Raw genomic sequence first — 17,705 nt, forward strand, 5'->3', positions numbered from 1 at the left:
CAGTCTGGCTCAGAAAGTGCTCAGAAAGTGCAGACAGACTTCATTAACAATTATGCTTGCCTTTGCAGCGGTGCACAGCCAATCTTTAACTACCATAAACTGTGGATTGGTGCTAGTGCAACTGCAGCCTACTAAACAGAAGGATTGAGTGCTGGAGATGGGAAAACAGTGTCTCGAGAGGAAAGGTAAAATAACATGATTCCAAGAGAATTCAAGGACTCCATCCCTAAGCCACCAGTGTTGGTATAAGCTTCTGTTGGAAGCAATGATAAATCAGGAATCTTTTATGTGCATATGCCAAAATAAAGTTGTATTGGGAATTTTCAATATTTACCGGAATCAGTAGTGGAGGTATTTTTGGGACAGCCTTCTGTGTTTGGTGAAACATCTTTAGCCAAGTTCTCTTCTATTTTACCACCATGAATTCTTTGCTCATCAGAATCTCCTAAAGACTGCTCAATATGGCAGTAGGCCTGATGCAAAGCTTCAATATCACTATTAGTTTGTGCACCAGAAATACCTGAGGAGGGAGAGGTGAAAAAGTCAACCAAGATGAAGTGAGCTGAAATGTCAATAAAGCAATAGCAACGATAACCTAAGATACTAACAGTACAATCATGTCCACTGAGAAACACTTTCTACTGAGTTCAGTGAGGCTTACTCCTTAGTAATGGCTAAGGGATTGCGGCATTAGGCTACAATCCTATGCACACTTCCCCAAGAGTTCAGTAGGACTGACTTCCAAGGAAACAAGTTTAGGATTGCAGTGTTAGGCTGGAGTTCACAATAATTAAATATTGGTTGCCACCAATGGCAAAAATATAAATTACATCCTTAGCCATTAAAACTCAATAACTAGTAAGAAAAAACAAAGCAAATCACTCCTAAATGTTTATTTCTTTCCCTTCTCCAATTCAGAACTAGATTTTCAAAACTTAGGAATTGCCTACATCTTTTACCTTGAGAAAACGTTAAGCAATGAAGACATAGCTATAGTTATGCACTTCTAAGTCTCTTCAATTTGAAATGCTTGATTCTTTCCTGTTGAAATCAATATGACTTCAAAGAGCTTAGCTTTGGCTGAATAAGGCTCTAAATGTTTACATGATCAAAGGGCAATTGTGAAGCAGAGAGAGCTAGAACTGACCAAGACAGACTGCTCTTGCCTTACTTCTGTTTTCAGCATGGCTAACAGATGTGGAAAGAAGTAGTCAATAATGAAGAGGGTTTACCTGTTCCATTCATTTCATCGGCAGCGGTTTCTTGAGGTAGAGGGTGTTCTGTCACAGCTGCATCCTGCTGCTCATCGATCTTTTGCATCTCCAGGGTTGAGTCTTGTGAATCGAGAAGGACAACTAAAGAGAAAACAGATAAGTTAGAGAACACTGACGTGCAACACAATTCTATCTCCTATACCAGACAATATGAGGGTTACACAAGTCTAACCTTTGCTCTTCTGCCATTTCAGTACAATTTTTTAAAGTAGCCACCCCAGCAATCTCAGATGTCCCTAGCAGCTTCTAAAAAGCACATGAATAAGATATATAAGGCGGCAACCCAAACCTCTGGCTGGGAGCAACAGAGCTTGCCAGAGTGGCTTGGCTGCATCCACAGCTCTGTCCCTTGTGCTAGCCCAGGCAAAAGATGGGTGGGGGAGCCTCTTTGCTGTGCCACCCCCAAGACTAGGCATGTTGCTATCCTGTGGTGGCAGGCCAATATATCCCCTCCATCCCTTCCTTATCCCTGAAATGCCTCATTTTGTTGGATTTCTGAGGTAGCGTCTGCCCACCTGCTATTTGGGTGGGTGCATTGGTGTGCTGGTGGGGCTCCCCTGCCAGTGGAGGCTTGGCAGCCAGGCAGGGCTAGGTGAAGGGGCACCTCCGTCCCCTCCCACATGGTGCACTGGGGGCTTGGATTGCTTTGCTTGATTAATAAGTGAGGCTAGGGTCATAGCCCAGAAGATGTTTCAAAAGTGGAGAAGGCATTCATGATAAACAGGGTGGAAGGGGGAAATTGATAACAGTTTTTTTATAGTAAACAATTCACTATAAAGGATTTTTGAAGTACAAACTCCAACTATGGCTCTTCACTATTGGACAATTGCTTCAAGCCCTGCCCAGATTTAGCTTGTTTCTCCCAAAGCAGGGTATAAATTTCATAGCTAAAGGTACAATTAGGCACCCTTTCTTGGACGAAAGTCACAATTGCTTCTGTGTAAAAAATGTATGAAGTTGGGTGCCACATTTCTCATAGTAAGACAGGTCTGAAAGACAGCAGTGCAAGGAAGTTTACCTGACCATGAACTGCAATAAAATATACATATATTTAACTTAACACAAATATATATTAATTATTTTACTGGGATTGTTTGGCTTATAAAATTATAGTTAAAGCCAACTTGGCACCCTCCTGTTATTCTGGATCACTCCTGACCATTGACGTTGCTAGCTGGAGCTGACAGGAGCTAAAGTCCAACAAAAAGTACAGGAGGCATCACGTTGCAGAAGGCTGGTTTAGATTATCCAACATAAACACAATTTACACATCTGAACTACTTCTCAAAATGATTCTCAAAACTCAAGAGCAATGCTTTGTGCTGGTTTCTGTCACTAATAATTTGATACCAGACCTTGCTCATGCCGTCCCAGATAAAAATGGGGATTAATAACAATAAATACTGATGACTCCACTGTTACTACATTAAGGGTGGAGATGGTTTTTGTTTATTCCTCCTTGCCTGTGTGTTTACTTTATTTTATCTAACAATAAATGACTGTAAGAAAACCTCTAAGCGGCAGAACCCTATACTCCCTTCAAAGGTGCTCCAGAGATTTGGAAGAGCCCCTACAACAGCGGTTCTCAACCTGTGGGTCATGACCCATTTGGGAGTCGAACGACCCTTTCACAGGGGTCACCTAAGACCATCAGAAAACACATATTCCCGATGGTCTTAGGAACCGAGATACCGCTCCTCTATCCGTCTCCAGGCGGGTCCGCCTACATGCAGACACGCTTGTCAGTGGCAGGAGCAGCATCCGGAACCCCAGGGAGAGACCTGCAAAGCATCCTGGGGGGGGGTGTAGTTCTTTCCACTAGAAAGGGGGGGGGGTGAGGGAGGGAAGGTGGTGGTAGCAGTAGCAGACAACGACGACGTTAAACAGGCGGGACAGATGCTGGTGGGCTGCTCAAAGTGCGGTGGCTTTGCTTAGGATCCCTTCTCCCACATTGCGGGTTCTCGCGGCCCCCGCCGTTTACAGCTTGCATGCAACTGTGATGATGTGGGAGAGGGGAGGGCTGGTGAACAGGGGGGGTGGGGGAAGGTTATGAGCTGCGAATTGCAAAGCGGCTGCGGGATCCTCAATAGGGGCCTGTGCGTGTGGGTGGAATGGAATACTTGGCGGGGCGTGATGCCAGCTCTGCCCCTGGAACCAGGCATGATTCGAGGTAGATTTAGAAAAATTAAAACCAAAAATCCCCCTTTCCATTGCACCCGGCATGACTCAAACCACTCCCCTCCCCGCAAAGAAAGAAAGAAAGAAAGAAAGAAAGAAAGAAAGAAAGAAAGAAAGAAGGATCAGCTGCAACTTCTCTCCTCCTCCCTTACCATGGTGCCTGATTTAAGGAAAGTTTGGTTTGATGGGCTCAGGAATATACAGTATTTTTAATAAAGAAAATAAATAAATAAAAACACTCCTGTGATTAATGAACTAGTTACTGTTTATGTGTCACCAGTGCCCTCTAATGGTGGGAATTGGAAGTGCGACTCGTGTGCCTCAAGCCCATATACAGCTCCCTTGCCTTGGCTCTGGAACAGGGAGCGCTCCACGCTGGCATTGTGGGGTAGGAGGGTTCCTCTGATGGCGGTGTAAACACCCACCCTCCTGTCGCCTCAGAAAAAGTGTTCAATTTGTAATAATGAAAATACATCCTGCATATCAGATATTTACATTACGATTCATAATAGTAGCAAAATTACAGTTATGAAGTAGCAACGAAAATAATTTTATGATTGGAGGTCACCACAACATGAGGAACTGTATTAAAGGGTCGCGGCATTAGGAAGGTTGAGAACCACTGCTCTAGAAAAATGAAAGAGGGGGACTGGTGAACATTTGACTTCTCCCTCCTTCTACTTGATCTCAGTCCCTTTTACAAATGGAAGGAGATATTCAGTTCTAGAGCTAACCTTCTGATTCCAAAAGGAAGCCAATAGTAGGCATCAATTTGGAATAAAAGGTTTCTGCAAAGCATCTCTAAAGCAAACGTCGCCAGCACAATCGGAGCTAACACTGAGGTCCATTTAAAAAGTATGGATAATTTCTGACTCTTTTCACCCAAAATTGGGTACAGCAAAGCCAATCAAACATTCAAGCCCTGTGCCGTATTTTTAACACTTTTTCACATCTTGTGAATTATTTTGTACCTTCAGCCAGCATGCCAGTCTTTTCTTCCTAAAAAGTTAGAGAATACATATGATTATGGATGTGAAATATACATATTTTGAGAATCTTGAATGCTTTAGATGGTGAGCATATCACTGCGATACAACTACAGTGCAGGGACATTCACCCTGCCTTTATTAAAATAATGAGGCACATATGTACGCATGGATTTCCATTTCTCTTCCTATCACATCCATATCATGCAATTCACAAACCTTTATCTATTCTATTTTGTGACTGAGAGTGATGCCTGGGCACTGTTAATGTCTTTTTGGCAACATGCCTTTTATCTCCTAATCCTTTTCTGGATTGTAAAATCAGAGTTACAAATGGGATTGAATGGCCAGATATTAAATATTGCAGAGTCCACCTCTACCCTAAATAGAAAGCCTATCAATTAAATAGCATCCATTACATCTGGACTGGATGCGTTGTTGTTGCCATCATCATCATCATCATCATCATCTGCTACCAAAGAACCTAATGGGTCTTTAGTGTGTCTGAATAGGATTGTACTGTGGATGCCTGCTAAGTTCTTCATTGGGTATAAGTGACACTAAAATCACAGGGCTGACTTACAAGTAATGTTCAAAACATGAAATGGTTCTGCTTTTCCAAAATGCTTACTTTAGCTTCTGTCATAAGAACTTGCTCAGCTTTATTCTCTTCATTAGATTCTGAACCTTCTTCAAAATCTTCACTATAATCACCTGGAATGTGTGTGACACAAGGCATACGGTTAATTCTTTGTAAGAAAATAGGACCAGCCATCCCCCTACATCTCTATATATCTCTTCCTTGGATCATATCAAACGGCCAGGAAGAGATGGATACAAGAAACAGACTGGAACCCTTTTATTAGCAGATTTATTAATGAGTAAGCAGCTCAGCCCCCTCCTTCAGCAGACTGTGAACTGCACAAATTCAAGTATTAGACAAATGTTTTGGGGGTGGGGATAATCTCTCAACCCTCCTTCTAGCAGAAAAAACCTAGATGGCATGAAAAAGCCCAATACAGTGGTACCTCGGGTTACAAGCGCTTCAGGTTACAAACTCTGCTAACCCAGAAATAGTACCTCAGGTTAAGAACTTTGCTTCAGGATGAGAACAGAAATCGTGTTCTGGTGGTGCGGCGGCAGCAAGAGGCCCCATTAGCTAAAGTGGTGCTTCAGGTTAAGAACATTTTCAGGTTAAGAACTGACCTCCAGAACGAATTAAGTTCTTAACCATAGGTACCACTGTACTTAAACCCTCGTTCATTTGGAATGGAGTCCCTTCCAAAGTGCACACTGTGCTCTGCAAAAAAACTGATATTCTGCAGTAAGCACTGAAAAATGTTCTTCAGCATCCACCAGTTCTGTAAGATTTCCCATGTACTGCTAGATCGTAAGAACAACCTTCTTTGATCATATTAAAACTTTTATCTTGGGTTGGAAGACATCAAGCCTGAGAGAGGCCTTCCAGGTCCTTCTGGCTAGACCTTGGAATTTCCCCCCTAGGCTACGCCCCTCTCCAGGCCACACCCTGTTCTTCCCAGACCCCACCCCTCACCAGTTCTGCTCCATCCTATCCTTGAGTGCTTTTGCATGACTGGAGTGTATCCCTGAACTGTGATAATGCTATTTGCTTATCTGGAATAAGAGAGGTGGGCTTGTAGAACTTCTGAGTTGCAGGAATGTATCCTATGACTCAAGGGTAAGAGTCATGTATGTTACTCCACTCACTTTTGTCTCTGGCTCCACCCATGAGGCCCCTGGAAAGTTGTTCATGAGACAATGTGGCCCTCAGGCTGAGAAAGTCCCCACCCCAATATCAGCACTCTGTTACCCATGGCGGACAGCATGGGTAACCACAGCTTTATTGGCTCTGAATATGGACGCTCCACTTTAGGCTATCATAACCTGACCTGCATGGATTTATTAGAATTACTCAGTTTTAAACAACATGGATCATTCACTTCATAAGTCAAATTATTGTCCAAAAAATGCTGTCTATAAAGCAAATGATATGAAAACACTGAAGTACAGTTACCGGATTTTTCATGGTTCCTTGGTTCATCTTCATTGCCTTCTTCTACCTGTTTGGCTTCAGAGTGATTTCTGCAAAATATGACAGTATTACTTCTAGAAAAATGTCTCTCACTCAGCAGTATTAGACAGACCGAGTTTGTTTTCATGCTCATAGTTTGGACTGCTCTGCTGTTCTGGTAGTTAACAGTGTATCCTTCTAAAAATAAAAATAAAATATCTAAACTATGCAAAATAGACAACTTTGCAAGTAGTACAGAACTCTTGACACTAAGCCATGGTCTGTTTTAAACATTGGCTTAATAGCAAATGTGCCTCCCAGCCCTCCTGCTTCCATGTGCAGCACTATAGTATGTGCAGGCTATAGTATTATTGTTGTTGTTGTTGTTGTTGTTGTTGTTGACTTACTGCTTGTTTGAAACAAAAAAAAATATTATCTGGGTCCACGTGACATGACAAGCCACACTGTGGCTAATCTGCTGTGTGCAGAATCTGCAGGGGGGAGTCATAAGAGAGGGCCAGGAGTACACTCACAATTAAGTCACATTTTAAAACAGGGATGAGGAACCTGTGATCCTTCAGATGTTGTTGTACTACAACTCCCATCAACCCCAACTACTGCCCACATTGACTGGGGCAGATGGGAGTTGGAGTCCAGCAACTGCTGGAGGCCTGCAGGTTAGCCACAAATTCAACCAGAATCCTGAATATGGTGAGCCATAACATGAAGATTTAATTTTCAGAGTTCAAGGCAGATAATTGAGGTTTCATCATTAGAAAAACTGGGTATTATTATGCCCTGCTTAAGAAACTATTACTGAAAATATCACAGGAATGTTTAGAGTTCTGAATATTACTAGAACTATTAATTTTTATTTTAACTTTACCGTAGAAATGCTCTTAATCCTTCAGAATCATTGGAATCCAGCTCCTTATTCAATCTAGAGTAGTCTATCGTAGATGATGCTCCTTTCTCAAGATCCGCAAAGAACTTCTCCTTTTCCTCTTGTTCTTCTAAAGTATCCAATCCGGCTCCCAAAAGGATCTCATGAGGCCCTGAAGCCACAACTGAATCTAAATTTAAAAGCACCAGAATATAAATAAGTACAGTAATATCAATTTTCCTAAAAAGGTAATTGCAGGGGTAAATTGTCTAGTAACGTCCAGGCACTGCCTTAAGTGAGAAATGAAGAAAATACAGAGATAATGCCAAAAAATGTATGACTTGATCTTAAACAAGCCTATTCTAAAAATACCAAGTTTCATGAGCATTATACATTTATTGAGTGTTCATGAAACTGGCACTGAATGCTCACAAAACTCTGGTGTAGTTGTGTGTAACCTCATGGAAACCAATAGAGAAGATGTTCTGAATAGGAGAGCTGCACGTTTGCACCAGAGCTCCTATGGCTGGAACAGACTGAGGGACTGAATTAATTTGTAATGAGAGCAATTCTGAGAACACTAAAGGACTGAACAGCACCATACAACAGCAATTGATTGCAGCATCAATTTCGTGCCAGTGTAAAAATAAGTTTCATATTATTTTAAGGGGGCCAGTTCATATTCAACGTATCTACCTGTTTAAAAACACACAATACCACACATATAACTTAATCAGCCAAATAAAGCTGAAGGGGGCTGGGGGAGAGGGAAGTTTGAGGTCTGAAGCAGTTTTACCATTAGTTTCCAGGCTATCTTTGCTTAAAGAAACCGAAACCCCACTAGGTTGCTGGAGCTGAATGCTTCCTGCGTGATCTTCGTCTACTTCCATGATAGCATGAGAAAGCCTTCGCGACTTCAGAAAACTACCACTTGCGCTGCGTATTCCTTAAAACAAAAAGAGGAGGGGGAAGAAAAGTCTGACATAAAAACCCATGCTGGAACACAGTTTTGTTTTTGGAATTTATATAGGTTGCCCCACAACACTGATCTTTAGATGCCTTGCAAACATAAAATAGATACCATGAAAAACAAACCGTAGCTTTAAAAACAACACGTCAGCAGGGATAGAGAAAAACAATGCACAACACATGTAAACACTGGTTTACAATTATGAAAAATCACATTATTTCAGGCCTGAAAAAAAATCAAAAAGGTGTTATCAGGCACCGAAATGATCAAAAACAAAGTGCCAGCCAAGTCTCACCAGGGGGGTGGTTACATAGCTGCAGCTCAACTACTGAAAAGTCCCCTCCCTAGCAGCAGTGTCTCTGAAGCGGATCTCAAGATTTGGGGAGGGGCATGTGGGAGAAAGCAATCTTTATTTGGGAGGAGAAATAAAAGTGCACTGCATTACTAAGGTGTCAAAAATCCCTTCATTGGTCCATACAGTTTACAGACTGTCAAGAAGAAGAAGAAGAGAAGAAGAAGAAGAATTTGGATTTGATACCCCGCTTTATCACTACCCTAAGGAGTCTCAAAGCGGCCAACAATTTCCTTTCCCTTCCTCCCCCACAACAAACACTCTGTGAGGTGAGTGAGGCTGAGAGACTTCAAAGAAGTGTGACTAGCCCAAGGTCACCCAGCAGCTGCATGTGGAGGAGCGGAGACATGAACCCGGTTCACCAGATTACCAGTCCACTGCTCCTAACCACTACACCACACTGGCTCTTCTTGTGGGCTGCAACTGGAAAAGATAATCAATACATCCCCAAGAGGCCCACATGGAAGCCCATTCTGCCAGTGCACAGGGCTCTCTCAATTCCAACTACAGATCTTTGCTTTCACAAGTCTATTTCACAAAGCGCAATATCCTGGCAACTTCATTTACTAGATTATTGCTAAAAATAACAGACATTCACTCACGTAAACGCTTACCCCACTGGGTTCTACATTATATCTGATAACTAGGTTGGAAGTTCTATTAATAAATCATTGAAAGATTTATTTAAAAAAAAACCTAGGATATTTCATAAGTTAGAAATGAATAACTGGATTCAAACATAGGCCAGGAAACAGAGCCCTGCTTACTTAATGAAGCCCATTCAGTGGTATATTGATTTATCTATAAAAATATGTATATTCTGCTGTACTATAAAAAGGAAAACATCAAAGCAGTTTACATCAATAATAAATAAACCATACAATAAAAGTCATATAAAAAAGTTAAAAACAGACAACAATTTATAGCTGTAAAAAATAACAGACTACATTCAGCAGCACTTTTTAATGAAAAGGCTATACTGTATGTGTGAATAGTTCTTTTAAATGATAATTTTTAAAATCATACTGAAAAACCAGTTTAGGCTTGTTACCCTTAGTATGGTCATGGTTGTTGTTAGCAGAGATTTCTTCTTTGTTAGAACACACACTTTTCTTTGCTTTAAGGGATTTTTCCAGTGTTTTGTACTTAGCCAGTGCCTTGCTGCGGGTTGCACTTGAAAAAGTTTTAGGAGCAACTACTTTAACTACACACAAACAGCCACAAGTGTACGGGTAATGGGTTAGGGACCAAAAAAGAAAGGTGAATTTTGTTACCAAGCTGAAAAAAATGACTCAATATCTAGCTATTTTCACACTGCAGCTAGAACTGCACCACAATTAGACAACTCCTCTAAAACGCCACCACACAGTTCTTTGGCTAAATTACACTTCCTTGAAGTACACACCAAACTATCTTTTTAATGCTTCACAAGAAATATTGCACATGCTCAGGGTAAAAAACAAAACAAAACTGGTTTTCTCAAGCACTGTTTGCAGTGAAACTTAACTGTAAAAATGAATAAAGGGTGTGATTATAATAACTGGTCTAATATTCAGACTGAATTTGTACAATCCTAATCCCTGCCAACCTAGCAGTTTGAAAGCACGTCAAAGTGCAAGTAAATAAATAGGTACCGCTACAGCGGGAAGGCAAACGGTGTTTCCGTGTGCTGCTCTGGTTCGCCAGAATAGGCTTTGTCATGCTGGCCACATGACCCGGAAGCTGTACGCCGGCTCCCTCGGCCAATAACGCAAGATGAGCACCGCAACCCCAGAGTCGGTCACGACTGGACCTAATGGTCAGGGGTCCCTTTACCTTTACCTTTAATCCCTGGCTAAGCACTGCACCATGCATCATCTCTACACATAGCTCACGATTACATAATTAATTCATACCACATTTACATACAGTACTTTTGTAGGTTGCCTAAATAAGCATGAGGTTTTTACCCAAGTCAAAGTTGCGTTCACCAAATACTGCTGGCGATAGCACACATAATTAAAGCCAATATTTGTTTGATCAGAACTGGTATCAAACAAAGGAAAACCATTATTTCTGGGAAATAATTGATTTTGGCTTGCAATATAGCACAACTATTGCAAAGCTGTTCTCTAAAAAGAGGTAACTAAATCTAGTACCAGACTGGTTATTTGACAGTGGTGATTTGTTTTCACTATCTTCAATCATTTCATCTTTTGCTCCAATTAGTTTCTTCTCATTTTCTTGTTTGATAAATCTGTTTGTCTTAGAAACTTGGGAAATGAGAGAAAAACAATGTATGTAGAAAGCCAAGAAGGACATCATGTCAAATTTTGTTTTCTGGAGAGGTTACCAAAAAGCAAACAAGCAAGTTAAGTCCGAAAAAGGATTTAATAAATGGCAGGGGCAAGCACCTTTGAGACAGCATCAATGTCTTAGCATGCCAAGTATAGAGGTCCATGACTGGAAACAGCCACCACTGGCCAATGCAACCTTGGCTGAAGACCAAAGGAATCAAAGTACACTATCTTAATCAGCTGGCATACATTCCTGACTGCACTCTCCATGCAACACTTTTGTCCTCGGGTAACCTTGCAAATCCTTCTCCAAATATGAGGCCCAAAAGAACGTGAATTCACCCCTCAGGCACTACTGCACTTGACTAGGGATAAGGGAGAAACTGATTCACAATTAAATATGAGCCTACCTAATTTGTGCTTCTGGAATCAATATGTGACCTGGAAAGAAGCGCCCAATATGCAGAACAGCCATTTTCTTAAAACAAGATGTTTGTACAAGAACTTTGCACAAGCAAAATCAAACAGCATTCAGAGAAAATGTTTTGCATACAGAGGCTGTATCACTCACCTACTTTGACACACAGGTTCCACAATGGCTTGCTTGAGTAGTCTATTTTAAGAACAGCATCTTTAAAACTGAAAATTACTTTACTAACACAGGAACTACAATAATTCTATTTGTAAAAAAATAATCATAAAAAAACTATGAACACAAAAGGCCTTGATTGCCATCTTGTGGTGACAAATAGTAAAAACATCACACAGAATTCAAATAGAATTCACTACCATTATCGGAATCCTCCTCAGATATCCACCACGGCACAGGATTCTTCTTCAGATCTTGATTTGTGGCCTGCCCAATAGTGTCAGGAATGCTGGATTTTTTCTTTGGCTCATTTCCAAGTGAATCATCTGAAAGGGACTGAATCAGAAGCAAGAATCACTTGTGCTGTTACGGTTTATTTTCTTGGGTCTCCATAAAATAGGACATTAGACCTGTTCAAAGTTAAGCTTTTTAAAGATCCACTGATCTCAAAGAGAGTTGAGCATATGGCAGCAATTCAATGGGTTTTAACTAATTTTGATGATCAATTCCATGGTAATTTACTGGAGGACCAGAGTACTGATATTCTACGGCAAAGTGTGATATTTGTGCAATTTCTAGCCTCTCTTCTTCTGTTTTAGCTGACTAATCTCTGACTACTCCCCAGTATTTCCCATCACTGTCATTCCTGGGAAGGGAAAAAAAGACGCTTATGTACTTGTAGCAGAACATGCAGACATATGCCAATGACTTTCTGTAGGCCTACAGCAATGCGCAGAACACAACAATTACCCAAAGGATTGCTCGCATAGACTTCTAAAATCACTTAGATGATCTGGGGAAATTTTTACTTGTGGCACTGCACACTACAGAGTATCATAGGGTGGTGACCAAAAAATCATCATTTTTCAAGGTTTTCCCTACATTTTTGGAATGTCTTTTCTTCTGCTGTATGTGACACAACATTAATTATTTGCTTCAGAAGTCTTGTAAAGATGTATCTTTTTGTATAGGCTTTCCCTGATCCATAAGATAGAACACTGAACTACAGGTCTTCTCTTTTATCTTTTATTTTTTATGAGATTGTTTCACTGCTTTTATGTTGGTCTGTACTGCTTGTGAGCTGCTTAGAAATTTTTTTAAAGTATCAAGTAGTTTAGAAATGATTTCAATTAAATACATTTTAAAGGTGTTTTTTTTAAAAAAAAAGTCTAAACACAAACCATAGTTTGGTCTTTCATCTGAACCAACCCACAGTAATGTACATAGTAGTTATAGACTTTTTCTAGACATTTCAAGTAGTGAAACTTAGCAAACGAAGCAGCCCTTAAGTAAGTGGTAAAGACAAAATAACAGCATTTATTTCTACTTTTCCAAGCTATTGAACTATCCAGAGAAAACAGATTTATGTTTTTAATATAATTTTAATGCATAGCATATAAATAACAAAGTCAAAGCTAAGTTCTGTTTTTTAAGGCAGAGCACAAGTTCAAATGCAACACTGAAGCCACAAAACAACTGCATTGGGAGCTACTGACAGGTGCTTGATGCAAGTTCTGTTATCACTTGCTATTTCTTTTGCGACTAACTGCATCCTCTGCTCAGCAAGTGGAACTAGGATGATGCCGATACTCCTCAGAGCATTGTAACCGAAGAAACTGAAATGTCCCCAGATGTTTCAACAGAGATCTGGAAACCTTCTATGTCTAGCCATCTTGTCAACTTCAAAAATAGTAGAGTAACAGCTGGGAAAGAAAACACTTACAAAAAATTGGCATTACAGGTCCCTGATATATAAATTGCATGAACATGACCATAATGAGAAAGACTGAAAAAAGGAAGGAATTATCCAGGCCTTTTTAGCTGTACCTTCCAAGCTCTGTTTAACAGACAAAAAAAAACCCCTCTGTATGTCCGTGCAAAAACATGGAATATACAAAGCAGTTAGATAAAGTCAGCGGTGAGATTTGGATCTAAGTAACAATGGTTCTCATTGGAAAGCCAAATGTAGCATGAGAGTAGCATTGAAAAACTAGCATACAGTGTAGTTAAATCAGATTGCCTCATTAATGACATGCACCACTAAGCATTTTACAAAAGATGAGAGTTGCATCCAACTAAGTAATACTTTGTGTAGATGTAGTGAAATTAATGGGCATGACTAACTTGTTGTTTAGTCGTTTAGTCGTGATTGGCTCTTCATGACCCCATGGACCAGAGCACCCCAGGCACTCCTGTCTTCCACTGCCTCCCGGAGTTTCGTCAAAATGACTAACTTAACTTTGTTTATTTCAGTGGGTCTATCATGAGCATCACTTAGTTGGATACAACCCTGAGTGTCCAAACCATGTGTGGGTTACAAGTGTGTGGTTACACTTATTTACTTACGTACTTACTTACTTACTTACTTACACACACACTGTGCTTGTAGACATGCCATATAGGACTATGCTTAATAGCAGCATGGGAGGCAGTACTAAAATACAGATAAACACATTCTTCAAGATCCCAGAGAATGTACAAAATGCAGTTGAGATATGCACAGTGTCCAAGGCCTGTTGTAGTCAACCAAGTCCTATTTAGACCAGACCCACTAAAAATTAATGAACTTTATGTCCATTAACTTCAATAGGTCTACTCTGAGTAGGACTAGCATTGACTACTGCCCGACGTATAAGAGGAGGAGTTCAACAACATGCTGTTACAAACATTCCAACTGCGGAAGCATTTCTGCTTGTCTGATGAAACAATCTCTCTTCTCCTCCTTCTGTGCACTGTTCTGGAGTTCTCTGCAGAGCTGATTTGGGGGCTGGGCAGGGCAGGGAAGGGTGGGGGGAAGTTCCATTACACTAGCGGAAGTCCTTTATCAGGCTTTCACTAGCAGGACCAGTTAGTTGAATCCATTCCACTGTTGAACCCAGAGTGCAAAACACTGGACAGATTATGTGCACATTCTCAATGAGGCCTGGTGAATGTGCAGAATGGCTGGCTGTTATGTGCATTAGCTGCTGAACTTACATTACCCTAAAACATATGTGGCAATGGTTGTGATATGCACACTGTAGTTGCTTCGCCTCTCATTAGAAAGGAAGCAACAGGATCCCTGCTATGGCATCCAATAAAGAATGATAACCAAGAGTCTAATTGATGGATCACCCACTGTCATAGATCTCACAGTGACTAGCTACAGAACTTTTCATTTAAAGAAAATACTTAGCAGTCAAACACACCAATAAAGAACATGATCTTTTTGTTTACACCAAGCTCTGTAAAAATTAGGAACAAGCTAAAGAGAGATGTATATTTTGCCATTTCTCACAAAAGAAAATGAAAGCTCTGTCTTCCAAAAGTTAATTCCATAAATCTGAATTCATATCTTGTAAGTCAATCATAGATGCTAATACGTTTAGCCAAACTGCAGGTATGTCTCTGAAAGAATACAGCAAAGAAAAAAAATGTAACAATACCTCTTTCAAAAACTGTTCAAACTGTTCATCTAGGTCTTCTTTTGAAAACCGGTGAGCCATAATCAGCAACTGTGTTTAAACTTGCAAATCACTGAAACTAATAAGCAGATAATAAAAGAAAAGGCATGAACAACAAAAACAGAATAAAGCACAAATTAAAAATTCAACTACTTGGCAGCAATAATTTAATGTACAACCTTCCAATCTGCTCTTAGCATACTTGTTTGACAACCTTTAACAAACCATTCATGCTGGAGTAGATAAGGCCCTTGGTCTGACCCAACAGAGCTCTAATGCTCTTTAAAGTCATGCTCCCAAAGTCATGTACTTCTACACTCTTATGTAAATACCAGAGCCTTAAAATGAAAGCTCTTCTTACATAAGGTTCTATCCATGGAAGATTGTAAGCTTGCTGGAATTTTGTCATTTCTCACAAGAGAGACTGAAAGCCATGCCTTCCATGAGTTAATTCCAGATCCTCCAAGTGCCCCTATTTTCCAGGCACGTCCCTGACTTAGAGAAGCCGTCCCAGTTTTTTATTTGATCCTGGAATGTCCCCCTTTTTCTTAGGATGTCTCTATTTTCAATGGAGAAATGGTGGAAGGTATGGAATTATCCGACCCCCTGAGCCATGTGAATGCAATCCTGTATAGGGAAGTTATTTTTAAAATGCTTAATGTTTTATAATGTTTTTATATATGTTGGAAGCCGTCTACAGTGGCTGGGGCAACCCAGTAAGATGTGTGTGGTATAAATAGTAAAATTATCATTATGGAATGGGGCATCTCTATTTTCTTTGGAGAAATGTTGGAGGGTATGTAATTCCATTAAACTGAATTCTTATATTGTAAGTCAAAACCCGTCTTTTGTTACATTGCTCTATAAAACACATTGAATGCTGATGGCTCCATATAAACAAACAACAACAAGCAAACAAAACCATTATTTCCAAAAAGCCACTCACTCCATTCAACCAACACAATAGAAATGATCCGGAGATTGAAATGGTTAGATGTACCATGTTTTGCTATGTTGTGCAACTTGGATATCTCCTTAGCTATGTTCTAGTCATACAGATCTCAAATATTTTTGTTCAGATAACTAAATAATAGAAACACTTCCCAAAATTTAAATAAAGCAATTGTCATTATGAATACAAGCAAACTTACCTCTCAAAGAAAATCTCGTCCTGAGCCAATACAGGTGAACATCAGGCCTTTAAACCTTCTTCATGTAATTCATGATCCAGGAATATGTACTATATATATTAAAAGTAAACGAGAAGTGCCTTGATTCGTCTCTAATAGGACATTTTAAAGCTCTCTAGATGTAACAAGTGCCTACACAAAATATCAAAAACAAATCCCAATTTGGGAAGTTTATCACAAAGCACATTATTCACATCTTGCTCATTCTTCTTCTGAAACCTACATGGCAGTACAATAGAAAACAACAGGGATGATTGCAGAGAATTCAATTAAATAAGGTATTATTATGTAAGCACATGGAAAAAGTCTCAGAAAACACGGTAAGAAGATTACAAATGCCACCTCTCATGACACATAATCTAATCTGCTTTTTAAGGCACAAGAAATAATATTGTATTGCTTTACAACTAAGTACGGAAAGAAAGAAAGAAAATAGTTCGGCCTTTTGTAAAAACTAAAACCCTATTCCTTCATCTGCAGTGCCTAAATTTATCTGCATTTATCATAAAAGAAAAGTATCTAAGAAAGCTTGCATTATAATCCTATACCTGTTTTAACTCAGCCCTTTGAGTGCAATGGTGCTTACTCCCAGGAAAGTGTGCATGGGACTGCCACCTTATAGATATCCTGAGCTGCCAGCCTGAACCCACCTGTCCTACTAAACGTAATTAGCCCTACTGAAAATCAGAGAGATCAGTTTCAACTGCGTGGCCCAACGTTGCGCAGACTTGCATATACATATAGACTTGCATATACATATGGTCTGAGCCACTTGAGCTATGAGCGATATGGATTTGCGTTGCTTGATGAGGCCGAGGACAATTTTAAGTGCCCAGTATCCTGTTCCCATTTCCCAACGCTGGCAAGCGAGGGAGGGCGTTTAGAAGTAGGAAATGCAGCGGGGGGCGGGGGGCCGATGCACACCTGATTCACAGGGAGACAAAGGCTCCTCGCATCTGCTACACCTGTTGACAGCTCCAGCCTTTTTGCATCTGCTTATTCTCTCTTCAAGCTCCCAGCAGCAACCAGGGACCAGCCCCCTCCCCGCTCAGGCGGGGCTGAGAGGCCTCGTCGTAGGTGGCCCGTTTCTTTCTCACCCCCACCCCCCCACCCCGAGGAGGCGACCGCGGTTCGCTTCGAAATCCCCTCACGGGACTTCACCTACCGAGGCGGAACTCTCCATGGGACGACGAGGGTCCGCGGAGCGACTCGGCCCCATCCGCGCCAGGCGTCAGCCGCGGTTTCCTAGGAAACGAGCGGAACTCGCCGGGCCACCGTAGAGCTACGGGCTACGCGATGGTCACGTGAGGCAGCGGCGATTGGGGAGGGAAATCTACATGAGGGGGGAAGGGGAAGAGACCGGCCTCTCGCCGTCACGTGGTACAAGCGGTTTCTCTCCTCTCGCAGCCCGCGCGCGAATTAAAAAAAAACCAAAAAACGCGAACACGATTTATCTCAGCGCGTGATCCCACTTGCTGGAGGGGATGAAGGAGAGGAGAGCAAAGCGCTGCACTTTCAAATGTTTAAAACTC

General features: G+C 40.9%; 1 protein-coding gene across 16 annotated transcripts in view; it reads right to left on the minus strand.

Moving 5' to 3' along the window:
- The window catches only part of CEP162 (centrosomal protein 162), a 37,654-nt gene extending 20,234 nt beyond the window's left edge, over window positions 1–17,420 (minus strand). For 5 of the 16 annotated variants that reach the window (XM_088665953.1, XM_088665950.1, XM_088665946.1 and 2 more), the window contains exons 1-11: window positions 17,339–17,420; window positions 16,135–16,223; window positions 14,966–15,062; window positions 11,741–11,876; window positions 8,150–8,299; window positions 7,357–7,543; window positions 6,474–6,541; window positions 5,070–5,152; window positions 4,424–4,451; window positions 1,233–1,355; window positions 335–520 (exon numbers count right to left, since the gene is read on the minus strand). In XM_088665953.1, the coding sequence (XP_088522079.1) occupies window positions 335–520; window positions 1,233–1,355; window positions 4,424–4,451; window positions 5,070–5,152; window positions 6,474–6,541; window positions 7,357–7,543; window positions 8,150–8,299; window positions 11,741–11,876; window positions 14,966–15,025 (1,021 nt within the window). In that variant the 5' untranslated portion in view covers window positions 15,026–15,062; window positions 16,135–16,223; window positions 17,339–17,420. Of the gene's footprint in view, window positions 1–334; window positions 521–1,232; window positions 1,356–4,423; window positions 4,452–5,069; window positions 5,153–6,473; window positions 6,542–7,356; window positions 7,544–8,149; window positions 8,300–10,813; window positions 11,033–11,740; window positions 11,877–14,965; window positions 15,063–16,134; window positions 16,224–17,097 lie in introns of those variants that run through there. The other 11 variants (XM_088665952.1, XM_088665949.1, XM_088665945.1 and 8 more) reach the window with 6 other exon arrangements.
- Between the last annotated feature and the right edge of the window lie 285 nt (window positions 17,421–17,705).

The sequence above is a fragment of the Zootoca vivipara genome, chromosome 3, assembly GCF_965207765.1.
Source record: "Zootoca vivipara chromosome 3, rZooViv2.hap1.1, whole genome shotgun sequence".
Taxonomy (NCBI): domain Eukaryota; kingdom Metazoa; phylum Chordata; class Lepidosauria; order Squamata; family Lacertidae; genus Zootoca; species Zootoca vivipara.